This window comes from Chamaea fasciata, unplaced genomic scaffold (assembly GCF_029207755.1).
Source record: "Chamaea fasciata isolate MVZ Bird 193981 ecotype frontalis unplaced genomic scaffold, bChaFas1.0.hap1 SCAF_2, whole genome shotgun sequence".
Taxonomy (NCBI): domain Eukaryota; kingdom Metazoa; phylum Chordata; class Aves; order Passeriformes; family Sylviidae; genus Chamaea; species Chamaea fasciata.
Window position 1 is genome coordinate 76247188 of NW_027094087.1, and position 16433 is coordinate 76263620.

General features: G+C 37.2%; 1 protein-coding gene across 1 annotated transcript in view; it reads left to right on the plus strand.

Annotated features, from left to right (window-relative positions):
- The window catches only part of IPO5 (importin 5), a 43001-nt gene that overhangs the window by 16417 nt on the left and 10151 nt on the right, over positions 1-16433 (plus strand). The window contains exons 9-21 of the mRNA XM_066176378.1: positions 3039-3126; positions 6249-6355; positions 8684-8808; positions 8898-8987; positions 9076-9249; positions 9477-9695; positions 10150-10233; positions 10934-11066; positions 11160-11281; positions 11802-11898; positions 12395-12567; positions 13002-13113; positions 13685-13740. Coding sequence (XP_066032475.1) covers positions 3039-3126; positions 6249-6355; positions 8684-8808; positions 8898-8987; positions 9076-9249; positions 9477-9695; positions 10150-10233; positions 10934-11066; positions 11160-11281; positions 11802-11898; positions 12395-12567; positions 13002-13113; positions 13685-13740 — 1580 coding nt within the window. The remainder of the gene's footprint in view (positions 1-3038; positions 3127-6248; positions 6356-8683; positions 8809-8897; positions 8988-9075; positions 9250-9476; positions 9696-10149; positions 10234-10933; positions 11067-11159; positions 11282-11801; positions 11899-12394; positions 12568-13001; positions 13114-13684; positions 13741-16433) is intronic.

Consider the following 16433-nt stretch of genomic DNA (forward strand, 5'->3'; position numbering starts at 1 on the left):
AGTGGTGAGTTAAAGCTGTGAATTTAAAAATCAGATGCTGATATAAATACATAGAAATAATCTAATTAGTCTATTTAACATATGGATGGTAAAGTCTTTGAAGAGGCACTTTTTAAATGATACATTATTATTTGAAATGCTTAAAATAAATGTCTTCTGGGCAGTCCCAGCATCAATGCTGTTTGCACTGATGTTTCTTTGCCTTTTAAACCCTTTCTTTGACTAGATCAGGGCACTGGCACAGCAGTGTAGCCTGCTTCTCCCTCCCTGTCACACTTGTGTTTGTCAAAATTCTTTTTTTTTCTGAAACTTGCATAAAAGACAACTTTTGCTGTATGCTCAGCTCAAAAATACTACAATTTTGCTGTGTGCTCAGCTTGAGAAAAGTTGTATAGATGTCACTAAAATTATAAAACTTCTGTTGGAAAATGTTGTATACTGGATCTGCTTGCTTAAGTGTTTTAAATATTGATGTGAGTTTTGTGTGGTAGTAGAATAGTTTTGAAGGGGTTCTGTAGGACATATTTTGAAATCTGTAAATTTTCAGAACGCTTTATTTTCACTCCATCCTATAGCTTGTTGGAATTATTAATGCTTGACACTTGCTGACCCCACATCATTACAAGCTTCTTATTTGTTCAGAAGAGAAGTACCTCTTATCTCTTTAGAATGTATTCCTATCATTTAGGGTTGCTAGTTGCTGTTTAGGAATGAAATACTTCTATTAAGATAAAGAACTGTGTGGGAATGAAATGCCTTTCATTTGCAATTCATCTTAAAATTAGACTTATTAATAATATATCACTAAGGAGAAAGACATTTATTTTGCAGAACTGGTAAAGCAGTTGTGTTCAGGGAGTGATAAAAAGGTAGCAAAAAAGGATTGGTTTTGTCTTGTCTTTGTGTCTTAATTTAAAAGGCTTTCTGTTTTCATTCAGTTGAGAAGTTGCTAGATCACTTGATAGTCACAACTAGAGCTGGGAATTAGGCAAAATTGTCATCTTGTGTTGGTTTTACTGAGCACAATGCTGGTTTAGGAGTGTGTGTCCTGTGTGCCAGTTAGCTGCTCAGGAATCCACTTGGATTAAGACTTCCCTTCTTGAGCTCAAAGGATTGCAGAGAGTTTTATTGCTCTGATAAGAGGCAGGCTTAGTGGACTTATGCTTAACTTGTTTGTAAGAGTCTATATATTGGCAGTAATTAAATTTTGAGGACTTCTTGGGACAACGTTGAAATTTCTATGCATGCTCTACGTTTTTTTAAAAACCCCTTGTGAAAGTACACTTACTGGCAGCCACATTCATCAAGGAGAAACAAGATGTTGTAGGTTCTAAGTAAAATGATGTCGAGAGTGCATTGGATGAGAGTTTTTTCTCAGCCTTGTTTGTTAGTAGCAACAAACATTGACATGACTTTTTGGAGCCACAGAGCATTTATGTTAGATTATGTTTGTCTTCTGTATTCCATAGCTGTTGTGACAATCCATGGTCCTCGTGTGTGTACTTCTGTGTGTCTGTGTCTGTGAAAATCTTTAATCTTTAATAACCCTAAAACTGTAATACTTTGGCAATTTTTTTTGAGGTCTAATGAGTGTATATAAAACTGACATGTGGGCATCATGCTAGAGAGATCATAGTGTCTGTTAAGTCATCTTGATAGTACATAAAAGCCCTCTGGAGGTTTTTGATGCCATAGAATATTCTCTGTCTGAAAATACATACCTACATCAAGCAAATAAATCCATAATTTGATCTTTTTTGCCTTATAGTGCTGTCAGTGAGCAATATTTTTTTTTTCTGTCATCAGTTGATCCGAAGTTTCTCATCTGTCCAGGTGGTGAGTTTGCTTAGGGTGTAGTCTCTGTGGCAGATTACAGTAGTGCAGGTATATTATGAAATTCAACAGTTGCAGTATACCTGATCAGTTCCAGTATATCTCATTAGCAGCATGAACAGTTAGTGGATGCCTACTAGTTTTTCAGGTAGGTTGCTGTAAAGAGCAATTACCTGTGATGGCTGTCTTCAAGATGTGTGGTAGGCTGTGCTAAAAAGATCCTTGAAGATCAAAGGTTGAGTATTTGACTGAAATCTTTTGTTTCTAGGTCAAAGTGAAACTTTTTTGCATAAATGATACTAATTTCAAACAACTTCTCTGAGTGATTGGTGTGCAATACAGAGTAAAGAAGTGCTTAAGAGCACCTTACATTGCTCTGAAAGTGCTAGCTAGATTTTTCATCCCTTGTGCTTCTGAAGGGCACAGCAACTGGCAGACTTACCGCAGACAAACCACTGTGCTCCTTCCTCCTGTAAGAACTCGTAAGAATAGGTGATGCTTACTGCACAGTAGTTTAATGCTGTGATTGTGTGATAGTCTGTATGAAGACATAGAATGAGAAGAATGGACAGAATCAATCTTCAAAGGTAGAAGCAGAAAACTGGTGGATTATAATGTGCAAGATATGTTCATTATACTAAAGAAAAATTTGCATTTGGTGGGAAAAAGGAAATCTCAAGTTCTAAACCATGGCCTCCTTGTAAGAGAGAAGCTTTATGCTAAGTGACCACTGTATAAATAGTTAACAAAATTTACTCTGTTAACAAAACTAAGGGTTCAGTAGTACTCTTTCATAATTGATAGTCTCTTTCATTAGTAAGTGTTCAAAGGATGATGCCAGAGTTTCAGAAAAAATAAGCAAATATATCAGAATTCTTAAGGCATATAATACTGTTTTTAACTCTTTCAAGAATATAGACTTTATAAAGGAATTTGCTTTTTATAATTGTCATGATATTTTGAGTCTTGGTAAGTTATACACTCAAGATTTTTTTACTCTCAGTTTGAATGTTCTGAAAATACGTCTCTGGCAATCAGTTCTGGATTAGTGGCTGATGCACTGTGACAGACCTGGCCATTTGCTATGGGAAGAAAAGCTGGTTTTCTTCAAAAATGTTTGAAAGGAGAAAACTTGAAATTCATATTTGTTATTTGAGAATCTATTTTAAGAGATCAGACTGAGTTTAAAACTGTTTTATTTTCAGTTCCTCAGATGTTAGCAATGATGGTTGACTTGGAAGAAGATGAAGATTGGGCAAATGCAGATGAGCTTGCAGATGATGATTTTGACAGGTAATTATGAAACCAGTTGTTTCAATGTGTTATCAAGGTTGTGGCTAAAGGCACATTTAAAGTGCAGAATGCAAATGCCTGTAGTGCATTACTTTTTTTTTTTAAATTCAAATAACTATTGTAATTTTGATCCTTCAGTCATGAGCAGCTTTTATGTAGGTTACTTAGGTAGTGTTCAGGAAGGAAGTAAATTATTTCAATTTTCATATTTGCTGTAATTAGACAAGTTGCATGTCCCCATGTTTGCTGTTTTGTACTGTTGTAACTTTTTAAAGCCTTTAGCTTTTGTTTTTCTGTCATTTATATTACTCAGTTCAGAAGTCAGTGCCTCTAAATTGTGAGCTAAATCCTGAAGTTAGCTGGAAGCCAGGTTGAAGCATATTGACCTGTTCAATCATTCACAACCAATGTCTTTGTATTTTTCTGTATCTGTGCCCTTGAAAATGCGTTGTATTAGAAAAAAAAAATGACTTTGGAAGGATATCATAAGGCATGGCAGAATTCCGTGTTGGATTTCACTTAGTCCAAAAATACTACAATTTTGCTATTATTTTACATCCCTTGGTATGGCTAGCAATAGCTTTTCTTGTTGTGTGTTAGACAAGAAAGATCTAAAGATGTTCAGTCATTTGAATTTGCTTATTCTACGTGCTTTGTAGCTTGCTCCAGCTTTTTTCTAAAATAGTGGTTAGCATACAGCATCCTGTTACATTTGCTCATGTCCAGCTACTCTTAGAGTGAAGTGGAAGAAAGCAGAAATAGTTGTAGGAGGTAACTATTTTCACACTTCTATAAAGACATGGCTGTTCGTTTACCAGTCTAGACACTTCTTTGACATACCTGGCCCATCCAGACTCAGATGTAATGAGTATTTTGAGACAATTTATCTCAAAACACTTAGAGATCTTCCCAGGAAAATATACAATAGAAGAGATGTTTGTTTACCCTGAGCTGTAAAGCAGCTTCTAACAGATAGCAGGTTTGTAAAGACACCTTTAGAACTGATGCATAGGAATTTATGGAATAATCAGTTTAATATTTGCCTTCCTTGAAATAGTCTATTTAGTTCACTTTGATTATGAAATTGAAAGTGAACTGTCCTTCTTTCCCTCACGCAGTAGTCCATACCCTTTTAACCTGTTTCCTCAGGTTAAATTTTTTGCTGAAATTTTGCTCTACGGGTGTCAGACACCACCACTGTATTCAGGTTTGTTAAGTATTTGAATCTTTTCAGTCAATAAAATTTCAAGGGGGAATAGAATATTCAAGTTCATATCCTTATCAAGCCTTTCAGGGTGTGGAAATTTATTCAGATGGCTTGCTTTAGGCAGCTTAGTAAGTATGCTGAATCATGCACTTGAAGCATGCCATTTTCTCTTTATTATCAGCTGAGTAACTTTGTTCTTCCAAATACAGCTTAGCTGCCTATGGATTCTGTTATGAAAATTTTCCTTTTCTTTGTTAGAAGTCACAAGTAGAGTGAGCACAGATCAGAAAACAAGTTATGCTTGACAACCTTAGCCTGAAGGAGCTCCTTTGGCCCTCAAAGTAGTAGGAGAACTTGAGGCTTAGACACAAACTATTGGACATGAGCTGGTCTCTGGTGGTTGTCTGTGTGAGGGCAGTTTTTCTTTTGGCAGGGTCACTCCTAGTGCTGCTCTGTGCTTCCCACCATTGAAGCTCACCTTTATTGAGAGCTCAGTGGCTGGTGTGCATGCTAACATCTCTTGGTGCTTGAGTCTTCGTAGGTTCATAAGAAGACTGAATTTTTTGTGCAGTCCCAGGAACAGGCTAATGATCATCAGGCTGCGCCCTAGTTAGGGTGTGTTCAGATCTGATTAAGGGGGATATGAGTCAGCCCACACAAAAGCAGCAGGGAATACTTTAGCATTTCCAGTTTTTTGTTGCTCTGACTTCATTAAGGAGTGAAATTCTAAAGGAGGAAAAGATTAATCCAACTTCCTCTTTGCTTGGCCAAAGCCTTGAAAACATTAGAGGAAGATGTGCAGTCATTTTTCTGAGATAAACTATCTCTATTTCTTGAAACTGAATGTGTGAATTAATGGTAATGGTGGGAAGAAAGCTCAAGGAATGGAATTTCAGATGAAAGCTGCTGTTGACTTTAGTGAGTTTGCTCCAATTTAACTCTGTGTGCCCATGCTCCATTGCCCTGCTGGTGATGTGTCTGTTAATTTGAACATTACTAATCTGAGGAACAAATACAATGATGTCAATATCTTCACAATCACTTTTGTTCACCACATGTGAGTTTCTAGATTATTTGTGGTTTTAATGAGACTTGGCGATTCAAGCATAGTAATTTGAAGACCTATTTCTGACCCAGCTTACTGAAAATTTAAAGAAGAGGGTGATTGATCCCTTTCTGAACCATTTCTCAGTTTTTTCATCATCACATGGGTGTCTAGGATGGACTGTAATAACCTTGAGTTACTACACTCCCAGCCATACCCCATCTGTAACAGTAGTTATCTGTGTCCTGGAAACTTTCCTGCTTTTTTGTGGGGAATAATTCCATTGGGTGGGACAAATGATTTTGCACAGATTATGCTGGGCTATTTTAAGTTCTGTAACTGGCCAGGAGTCACAAATTCCTCACCTGGACTGGATGTTTTCTGCCTGAGTCATTGACAGGAGACCATGCTACTGCCATACAAGAAAGGTCTCTTGTGTGCCAAAGTTTGAATTCTGCTGGTTCACCTGAATCATAGCAAGTCTGAACTGGTTTATGTTCTCATGACAAAAAGGCAATGGCCAATATTATTGCTTCATTCATTGCAAATTAAGTTTCATCTTTCTAGGAGTGTGTAACTTCTGTGTAATTCAGTCTGGACCGTCGGATCTAGTGCTAGTAAGACTCAAGTTTCTTCGGTAGTAGACTTAATCAGTGTCCTGCAGATAACAAATGTTTTCAAGGAATAGTAAATAACTATTTTGTGACTGGTGTATGTGTTTTTAGATTTGGGCATGGTTCATTTACTTAGAGGCTTGTGTTTTCAGACGGCCAAAGTTTGAAGACTAGAGCTGCAAGGAAGAGCGCTCTGTTGGACTGCTTGTTTTATTGTAGCTATCAAACCACTAATATTTGTGTAATTGATACTTAGCAATGCAGTGGCTGGTGAGAGTGCGCTGGACAGGATGGCGTGTGGCCTTGGAGGGAAACTTGTTTTGCCTATGATTAAAGAACATATTATGCAAATGCTTCAGAATCGTAAGTAATTGCATTTTCTTTTATTATTTTTAAACAATTCCATCCTTTCCAGGAGCCTCAGTACCTCTTAAGTCTTCGTGTTTCGCTACTTGATAGGTTATTATACATTTCCACTTTTGATCTCAGCAGCAAAAACTGTGAATGCTGTGAACTTGAAAGTTTATAACGTCTCTTAAATCAATTTATTAAACTTACATAGAGTGCATGACAACATTTTTTTTGGTACATGGACAGCTGAGCAGAGATGTCATTAAAAAAATACAATTTTTTTAATGAGTTACATGAAATAAGGGAATACTTGGGATTTTTCTATTTCAAAATATTTTCTCTAAATCCCTAAACAGACCCTCACAGTACTTTAAGTTTGTCTAAAGTGCCACTTGTTGTTCTGTAGCTCAGTGCTTTTGCTTCTTCAGAAGTGCTGCATTTAAGTGAAATTTTAATACATAACAGTTTGTAGAGGAAAACTTGGTTTCCCCCCCTGGAATTTGATGGACAGAGTTTCATTGGTAGGTTGTCTTTTTGCTATGTTGATTTTAATACTTGTTTCATGAGGTGTTTCAATATATTCTTATCAGTTGTTTTGTATGCTTCTTTTCCTCTTAAAATACCTGTAATGCCTGCTCAGCCAGTGATTCAAAAAGATACTGTGCATTGCATTCATGTGCTTTCACTTGTCCTGTGGTTTGAACCTGAATAGAAGATGACATAGAAGTTCTGGGTACTATTTCTGCCTTTGTGGTTTAAAACCCAGTCTAGAAAAGGCTGTTAGCATTTTGGGTATGGAACAGAGGTCTACTCAAGGTAGCACCTGCTGTGTCTGAACACTTAAAAGATCTGTTTGGAACTAAAGGGGTTTTTTATAAAGAAAGTTTAATTAATGAAAGGACCTAACCTGTCCCAGTGTTGGTAGCTTCTAGGCTGGCAACTAACTAATTTTTTAGTACATTCAGAGAAGTGTGGAGTCTAATCACTGAAAGACCTGACTCCTGTGAAGGGGAGATCGTGCAATTCATGCCTGGTGCTTGTTTTCTTGTGAGTCAGAGCTGTCCATAACCATTAATACTCTTTGGAGAAGGAAAATGCAAATGATGTTGTTTGGATTGGAAGCTCTCACTGGTAGGGACTTGGGAGGAAAGATGAAGACACTTTGATTAAAACATTGACAGTACTCTCAGAAGTCAAACTTTTCCTTCTCCTTTTTCTTACAAATATTTATTGAAATAATAATTTAAGACTTTGGAGTTTTGATTGGGTAGCCAGATGGTCCAAAGAAGATTGTGTTTCATTTTGTAGACTCATTAATTTCGAACTTGGAATACATGCTAACATAATAGTAACGCAGTGTGAGTCACAAGGTGTAGGCTTAACTAGGAACATCTAATGAACTGAAATAGCACAAAATAAGCCTTTCTGTTGTACCTTCTGTCAAGATGATACTTCATTGCATCCTGGTCAGACAGAAGCTTGAGTGTCAAGATTCTACTGCTCTGAACTGTGATGTTCTTCATTCCAGGAATGTAGTTACTAGCAATAATGAAATATTGCGCTATTTTGGGAGATAAGTTCTGTAACATGCATTTCCCACAGGTCATGTGGTAAACCTGTTCATTCCTTTGGTTTTCTTTTCTGTAATCCCAGTGATTTCTAGCACAGAGAAAGATTTTTGTAAAAAGGAAATAAAAGAAATTGGAGTTTCTCGCGTGTAGCTCAATAAAAAAGAGAGAGGGGCATGAAAGATTCATTTCAACAATGCCCACTACCCTGAGAATAAGCTAATACGACTTGGAGGTGGGGAAAATTTTTATCATTAGTGGATGTTACAGCCTTGAGAAGACTGCTGAAAAGTTTAGTACCAATCATTTATTTGTTTTAAATTCAGATGTTGTTCGAGTCATTAGACCTTTTCCTTGAGGAAGGTATGGGCTCTTCTGATGGTACTAAAACAGAAAAAAAGTGGGGGAGAGGGAAATAACAATACTAAAAATACTAACCTGATGTTTGCCTGGTCAGCTCATTTAATTAAAATGCAGTTTCCAGGTATTAGTACTATGTACATACTTGTATCAGCTGTTAAGAATTCTTTTTCCTAGGTCTGCATTTGGCCTGGATTAGACGCTCAATTTTTTGTGCATCTCTGGAAGTATGTGTGAGGAAAATGGAAAAGTATATAACAAATCATGTAGATGCATTAACTTTTCCTTCCATCTCCTGTCTTCACTCTGCCTCCTCCTGTGTCCCGCAGCCCCTGCAAAGAAAAGGTGATTTGTCTTTGTGGTTCGTGGTAGTTTCCAAAACGAGTAACACTTCATTTTCACTCTTCTGTAGCTGACTGGAAGTACAGGCATGCTGGCTTGATGGCACTCTCTGCCATCGGAGAAGGTTGCCACCAACAGATGGAGGGAATTTTAAATGAAATCGTTAATTTTGTTTTGCTATTCCTTCAGGATCCTGTGAGTATAGTTTTAGTAATTATGTCAAAATGTTTTCATTTCTGTTCTCACAACTGCTTGTTAACTGTTTGAGGGAAATACTTTTTCAGCATCCCAGAGTAAGATACGCTGCTTGTAACGCTGTTGGACAAATGGCAACTGACTTTGCACCTGGGTTTCAAAAGAAATTTCATGAGAAGGCAAGTAGTAGAGTACTAGTGAAAAAAAGTGGTAAAATTGTGTGCCATTCAGAAACTTGTTGTCTGAAAAGAAGTATTTCTTTCTCAGGTGATAGGAGCTCTTCTACAAACCATGGAGGATCAAGGCAGCCAGCGTGTTCAAGCCCATGCAGCTGCAGCACTCATAAACTTCACCGAAGACTGTCCCAAGTCACTGCTTATTCCGTATTTGGATAATCTAGTGAAGCATCTTCATTCCATTATGGTGATAAAATTACAAGAGGTATAACACATGGAACAAATTCTTGGATGGAGTGTAACCTTGTTATGAAGGCAGAATAAGTATAGCTGAGCTAAGACCTCAGAAATGGGCTAGTATACGTATCTGCTGATGTTGGTCTAAACTGGTGAGAATTAGCATATGTGCAAGAGCAGATTTTTACATTTGGCATGCTTTTAAGTAAAATGTGTGCTTTAGAAATATAACACTTTATTCTTCCTCTTTCCAAGTTGATACAGAAAGGCACTAAGCTAGTTCTGGAGCAAGTTGTGACTTCAATTGCATCAGTTGCAGATACAGTAGAGGAAAAGTTTGTTCCCTACTATGATTTATTTATGCCCTCCTTAAAACACATTGTTGAAAATGCTGTTCAGAAGGAATTAAGACTTCTACGAGGAAAGACTATTGAATGCATCAGTCTAATTGGTCTTGCTGTTGGCAAAGAAAAGGTAAGTTTAGATTTTATATAATGGTCTAAATACATTTTTAAATGTCTTTGTTTTTTGTGGTACTTGCACTAAATTAATATGATCACTCGTTAAACATACAGCTATATTTTTGCTGAATTTCTATGCTTGTCTTTATGTTTCTGAGGTGACTGTGTTGCTGCTTAGGTTCACAAATTTGCAATAGAAACTTACTGTTGCTTAAGTCATTTTTGTCACACTGAAAAATGTTGAAAGCAAGAATTTTTTCTTCCTTTGAGATATTTTTTTTCCTTAAGAGAAGTCACATGGCATCTCGTTTAGGCAGTGTCAGGGGCAAAATTTATGCAGTTCAAAGGAAACTTGGTATAGTTTTGCATGCGGATGCCTGGAAAAGTTTAATTTAAGTGAGCATTTAAGTCTCTGAGAAGCAGCATCCTAATTTGCCTTTAAAAACATAGTTGTTTCCTGTATCTAGTTTATGCAGGATGCATCAGATGTAATGCAGCTATTATTGAAGACACAGACGGACTTCAGTGATCTAGAAGATGATGATCCACAGGTATGTTAAAATTGTGTCTTTGTAGCTCATTGGTATTAAAAAGGTTCCTTGTATACATGATGTTTCTAGCCCTTCAGGCTAATTCTGCAGCCTGTTTTACAAAACATGACATTGAGATGGCCCTAGAATCTTTCACAGAAGCGTGGTTAGGAAATGAGACTTCCAGGACTTATACTTGCAGAAGAAATTTGAGCTTGCTGTCACCTTCTTATAAATAGATCAACAAGACTTGTTAAGCAGCTGTTCTAATGAGTAGAGAGCTATTTTAACTTGCACACTTGAAAACAAATACTCCTCTGAAAACATAGTACTGCACCCTTCTTTACTTTCTACTCTGTTTTACCATTTTCAGGAATGTGGCTTGGTAGTATTGTTTAAATCTGGGAAATATTTCAGAGAAAAACATTTTTAGAACAAGCACTTGCAATGCAATCAGGATTCTTACACTGTCATATTTTTACATGTATAACAGCTTCGATCAGATGTGCTGACAAGGTGTTGTTAGACTTGGGATGTCTTTTGAAGATGCATTTTTATGTGGATTCCATGTTGGATTACTTCTCTTTGAAATAAGCTTTATGAACTGCTGACAAATCCTTTTCAGAAGTTCTATTGTGTAATGTATTTCCTTTATGCTTTCCTTTTAAGCATGCATTAAAATAAAATGTGGGACATGAAAATTCTGCCTTCTCTTTTCTAGATTTCTTACATGATCTCTGCATGGGCCAGAATGTGTAAAATTCTTGGAAAGGAATTTCAGCAGTACCTCCCTGTTGTCATGGGACCTTTAATGAAGACTGCATCCATTAAACCTGAAGTAGCTCTTCTAGACAGTAGGTTTAAGATGTTGTTTTGCTTGAAAAGTGTACTGAAATGAATGATTTTGTAGCACTTTTAGATTATTTTTCCTCCCCTCTGTACCACAGCGCAAGATATGGAGAATATGAGTGATGATGATGGTTGGGAATTTGTAAACATAGGCGATCAGCAGAGTTTTGGAATTAAAACTGCAGGCCTTGAAGAAAAAGCAACTGCATGCCAAATGCTGGTGAGTAATAAAACTGTTTTGGTGATCTATGTGTCTCTGGTCAATCAGGTCTGAAGCCAAAGTCCGTAACCAAAGTACTCTTTTTTGTCTCATGTGAAAGAGGTTTTTGGGTGATACTGCTTTGTTTGGATTACAGGCACTTAATCGCATATAGTTTACTCGATTAAAAATACTTTATTTAGTTAGGAGCTTAAAATTTTTAAAATGAACAGATGGTTTTCCTTTGTTAGCAAAACTTAAGGAATTGGATATGTTAAAAAGTAGTACTTTTTTGCAAATATTGCTGTTTTGGAATTTGCTTTGAAAAATACATGCATGCCCTAAGAGTGAGAACTCACGCTGCTATCAAGGTTTCTCAAATTATTAAAATTGAGGGGGACAGTAAATGGTATATTAAATAGTTTTTTTAATTAACTAAAAAAACCATTGCACTTTTAACAGTCTCCCTCTCACCTTTACATAGTTGAAAATATGTAAGTGTTTTCCCTTAAAAGAGGCATATCTGTGCTTTATTTTTCAGGTTTGCTATGCAAAAGAGCTGAAAGAAGGATTTGTGGAATACACAGAGCAAGTTGTAAAGCTGATGGTTCCATTGTTGAAATTCTATTTCCATGATGATATCCTATTAACAAATTCCACTGGGAAAATGGAAACTTAGAATCAAAATTGTACTTGCTGTTTTCCTAAATGAATTTAGAGTGTTAGTGTTAAAATAGTCTGTGACTTTATAGCAGAAATGGTTGAGAATATGCTCTGAGTATAGCAGAGAATGTTGGTTTACACACCATATTTTAGGCAATGTATTCCTACTTTTCCCCTTAGTTTATTTTAAAAACCGATCAGTAGAAAAAGTGATGTTTGTGTAACCAAGCAGAAGAGAACTTGAGCAGCCTTTCTGTCATGGCCTGAAACAGGCTTGAAGTCACTTGAAGTCTAAATAGCAGACAGCATAATTTTCCTGTGATTTAATCTAAATCTAATTAAGAAATCAAATGCCTGGATTGTAATGAAATAAGTTTTGGGTAGAAAACTAAGAACTTCATTATGGTGATGGGGTCTTAAATTCTGAGCACTTTGTTGGTGTTGATTGCTGTATTTCCTTAATAATGGCACGTGTCCGAGTGGCAGCAGCAGAGTCGATGCCCCTCCTTCTCGAATGTGCCAGGGTTCGTGGGCCGGAGTACCTGACGCAGATGTGGCACTTCATGTGTGATGCTCTCATCAAAGCCATCGGGACAGAGCCAGAGTCTGATGTCCTCTCAGAAATAATGCATTCTTTTGCAAAGGTAATGTTCTTACTGATTTCATGCCATTACTGTTTGTAGCTTTTTGAAATAAGAAGGGACACGTTTGGTGTTCCTTTAGATAGCTTGAATAAATGCAAGGCTTCCTCTACAAGAAATTTGTTGTGACTATGAATGTTGTTATAGCTGATGGAAAACGTTGTATTTTGTTTTGCAAGAATACCAAAGTATTAGCCTAAAACAGTTACCAAATTTTTTTCATTTTTACCACGAGTGAGTGAAATGATGGGTATGAAGTGTATAGTGGTACTATGCCTCACTTGTATAATTTGAGCATTGATTACAATATGACTGTTCTTCTAAGATTATTCCTGGTAGTGATCCAGAGCATGTATTAATATTTGTGAGTTTAGACTTCATTAAGACTGCTCATGTTAAATTTTCAAGCTGTAAAACTGGTTGTTTTATTTCACAAGTGCATTGAGGTAATGGGAGATGGATGCCTTAACAACGAACACTTTGAAGAACTTGGAGGAATACTGAAAGAAAAACTAGAAGAGCACTTTAAAAATCAAGAATTAAGACAGGGTAGGTTAACACAAATCCTGTTAACATGTGATGTGACTGTTCTTTAAAGCAGAATTTCTAATTATTTCTGAACACAGAGAAAGTGTTTAGATTTCATTGATTTATATATTTATGTAAAGTAATTGGACTGTGAACCAACAGCATTCATGAGTTGTATTTGTAAGCTCTTAGAGGATGAAGATGGCATCATTTTCAGCAATACTGTAGTTTAATCAAAAGTTAACGGACAGGTTTACTTGAAAGACAGTGCACATCCATTTTTTTCATCTGAAGTCTTTGCAGTTTTCTCAAAGCAATAGTAGTTTCTTGTTTCTAAGCACTTCTCTTGTCTTTGTGGACAAGCTGGTGTGTTTGTTTCTATTTCATGTGCATCTTTATACATTCTTAAACTGAGCTGTGCTGTACTTCTTCCTTTTCTATGGAAGTTTTTTGAAGTTTCTTAAAAATGGAAAATTCCTGTTGCAACTTCAGCTACTTTGTAAATTTCTTTCTGCATATTTTTTCCCTTTCACAGGCTTCTTGTGCACTTACAGAAAGGTAGTGGTTTAATTTTTTTTTTTTTTTAATTTAGTGAAAAGACAAGATGAAGACTATGATGAACAAGTTGAAGAGTCATTACAAGATGAAGTAAGTTAGTTTGAAGAGTTTTTCTGTTCATCAAGCACCAGGATGGAAATATTGCACAAATACACTTTCTAGTTATTTAGGGCATAGTGCATCCTCAGAATTATTTCTTCATAGAATCTTGTTACCATAGTCCTTCGAAACTTTCAGTAAGAAATGGGTAACACTACATTTGTGAACTAGAAAATATGAAAGGTTTCCTTGTCTGATATGCCAAAGTATGAAGTTCACTGCATAGCTCTTTATTTTCTTCATCTGCTCAAACAATACTTGGATGACATTAACACTGATAGAGATTTGGCAGCAGACTATTTAATTACAGAATAAGCTGAGTTGGAAGGGACCCACAAGGATCATTGACTCCAGCTCCTGCCCCTGCACAGGGCATCCCAAGAATCACACCATGTGCCTGAGAGCATTGTCCAAATACTTTGCGAGCTCTGTCAGGCTGGTGCTGTGACCACTGCCCTGGGAAGCCTGTTCCAGTGCCCAACCACCTTCTGGCTGAAGAACCTTTTTCTAATATCCAACCAAAACTATTCCTGACACAACTTGAGGCCATTCCTTTTGGTCCTGTCACCAGTCACCACAGAGAAGAAATTGATGCCTGTCCCTCCTCTTCCCTCAGTGAGGAAGTTGTAACCACAATGAGGTTTATCCCTTGGGTCTAGCCTTGCTGACTTGCTTTTTCTTTGAGCCTTGCAAGCTGGTCTGGCCTCTGTACCTCTGATCCCAAGATATCTGGTGTGTCATGTCAGGAGCCTGTCTCAAAGAGAATAGTCGAGAAACAGTATCAGAAAAGGATAGGAGGATAAACAGCTGCCATCATGTGTTTGCTTATGAGACAATATCAAAGTGACTACTTAACTACTAACACTAGGTACACTAGGGTACCAAAGTGAGTTAGTAGTTTAAAGTGGAGGTGATGGCAGAAAAGATACAATAATTTTATTAAATCATTATTAGTATGGAGAGAGAGAGTAATAATGATCAACTGCTGCTTATAACATGAGACAAAGGATGCTCAGTAAATTTAAGAATTACGAATTTTTTTGCTGCACAATGCAGGTATGAACTTGATCACATGAGTGATCGAGTCTGTATGCAGACTCCAGAAATCATACACCCATATGTAAATACTGTCTTAAATAACAGTGCGGTTTGAGCCTCTTTTTAGGCTTTTTAGAATTAGGCCAGCATTCAAGAGGATAGATTTTTGTTGCCTCCAAGACCCTTTTATTTCCTATGTGTCACTCTACTGAGAGAAAATGCAAGCAGGCAGCAGTTTCAGAAAAGCTGAGTCCCTATGCTGCAACAGAATTGCAAGGCATATTTTAAAATGTTCTAATAATCACTGATATTACTGTAAAGTCTGGAGAAAGACTTGTCTGCATTACCCTGTGAAAGGAGGGGTGGAATGAGGACATCACTTGCCATATGAACAGAATTAACAAATGAGTAACATTTGGGTTATACACCTTTGGTCTCAGAGTATGTTTATGTAGCTCTTACCTCAAGGCAGCAGAAATATAAGCAGCACAGAAGTCATGAAAGTTACTCAAACAGCAGTTTCAGATCCGACCCTCACTTCAGCAGTAACTAAACTGCTGATTTGGTAGAGAGCAGAAGGTGTGCACCAAGCAAGAGTAACACTCATTCCCAGGCATCTGTTACCAACTATTGGTCAACAGGCAGTACTGGGCTAGGTGGACCTTGTGGTGTGCCGCAGCAGTTCTCTACCTCTTAATGTCATTGTGTGCATGTTCCAGGGTTCCTGCTTGAGTTGTGCCTTGACAGTGCAGAAATTGGCTTGCTAGGAAGGGTTTAAATATCCCGTTGTGGGAAACTGCCTGTTGCACAAGAAATAGTTACTAGTTTGTCACCAGAAGGTGAGAAAGGTGAAGGTCACTAGGGACCAGACACTAGCTGTACTGTTTTCCCTGCCTGTTAAAGTATAAACTGGTTAAAGGGACCATACTGAGTACAACAGAAGTTGCTGTAAAATAAAGTTAGAGTTTTCCAGCATAAGTGTGTTCAGGGAATAATCTCCACCTGTAGATCTAACTTGAATTTATAGCTCTGAGGTAAGACTCTGTATTTGACCAGTTTGATGTATAAACTGGGCAAGGTGAAAAATTAATTGAAACAACAAGAGGAGAAGAATAGTATTTGTTGTGTTTTTGCCACAATCTTTATCACAAAGGCAGTTATCCATGTACTTTTCCATAAAAGCTTCTTATATCTGTAAGGTACAGAAGATGAAAAAGGCCTTTTGCCTTCCGTAAAGGGAACCCATTGAAGCAGTAAATTTGCACAAGACAGTTTTGTCTTGATGTGCTTTTTCTGTCCCTGAAACAAACCTGCATGTCCTAGGCAACTGAGTTCTAGCAATCCACTTAGATTTTTAAGAATGGTGAAATGGAGGACTCCTGGAACTACCAGTCAGTCAGTCAGTCTTACTCTGTGCCCAGTATGATCATTGAACACATTTTCCTGTCAGCTGTGGAAGACAAGGGAGATGATTAGAGACAGCTGATATAGCTTCCAAAATGCAAATCGTGCCTGATTAATTTAGTGGGTTCTGTAATGGAGTGACTGTATTGATGGATTAAGGAAGAACAACTGATGTCACCTGTCTTGATTTCTGGAAGGCCTTTAAGAGGGTCCCACACAACATTCTTGTCACCAGTTTGAGG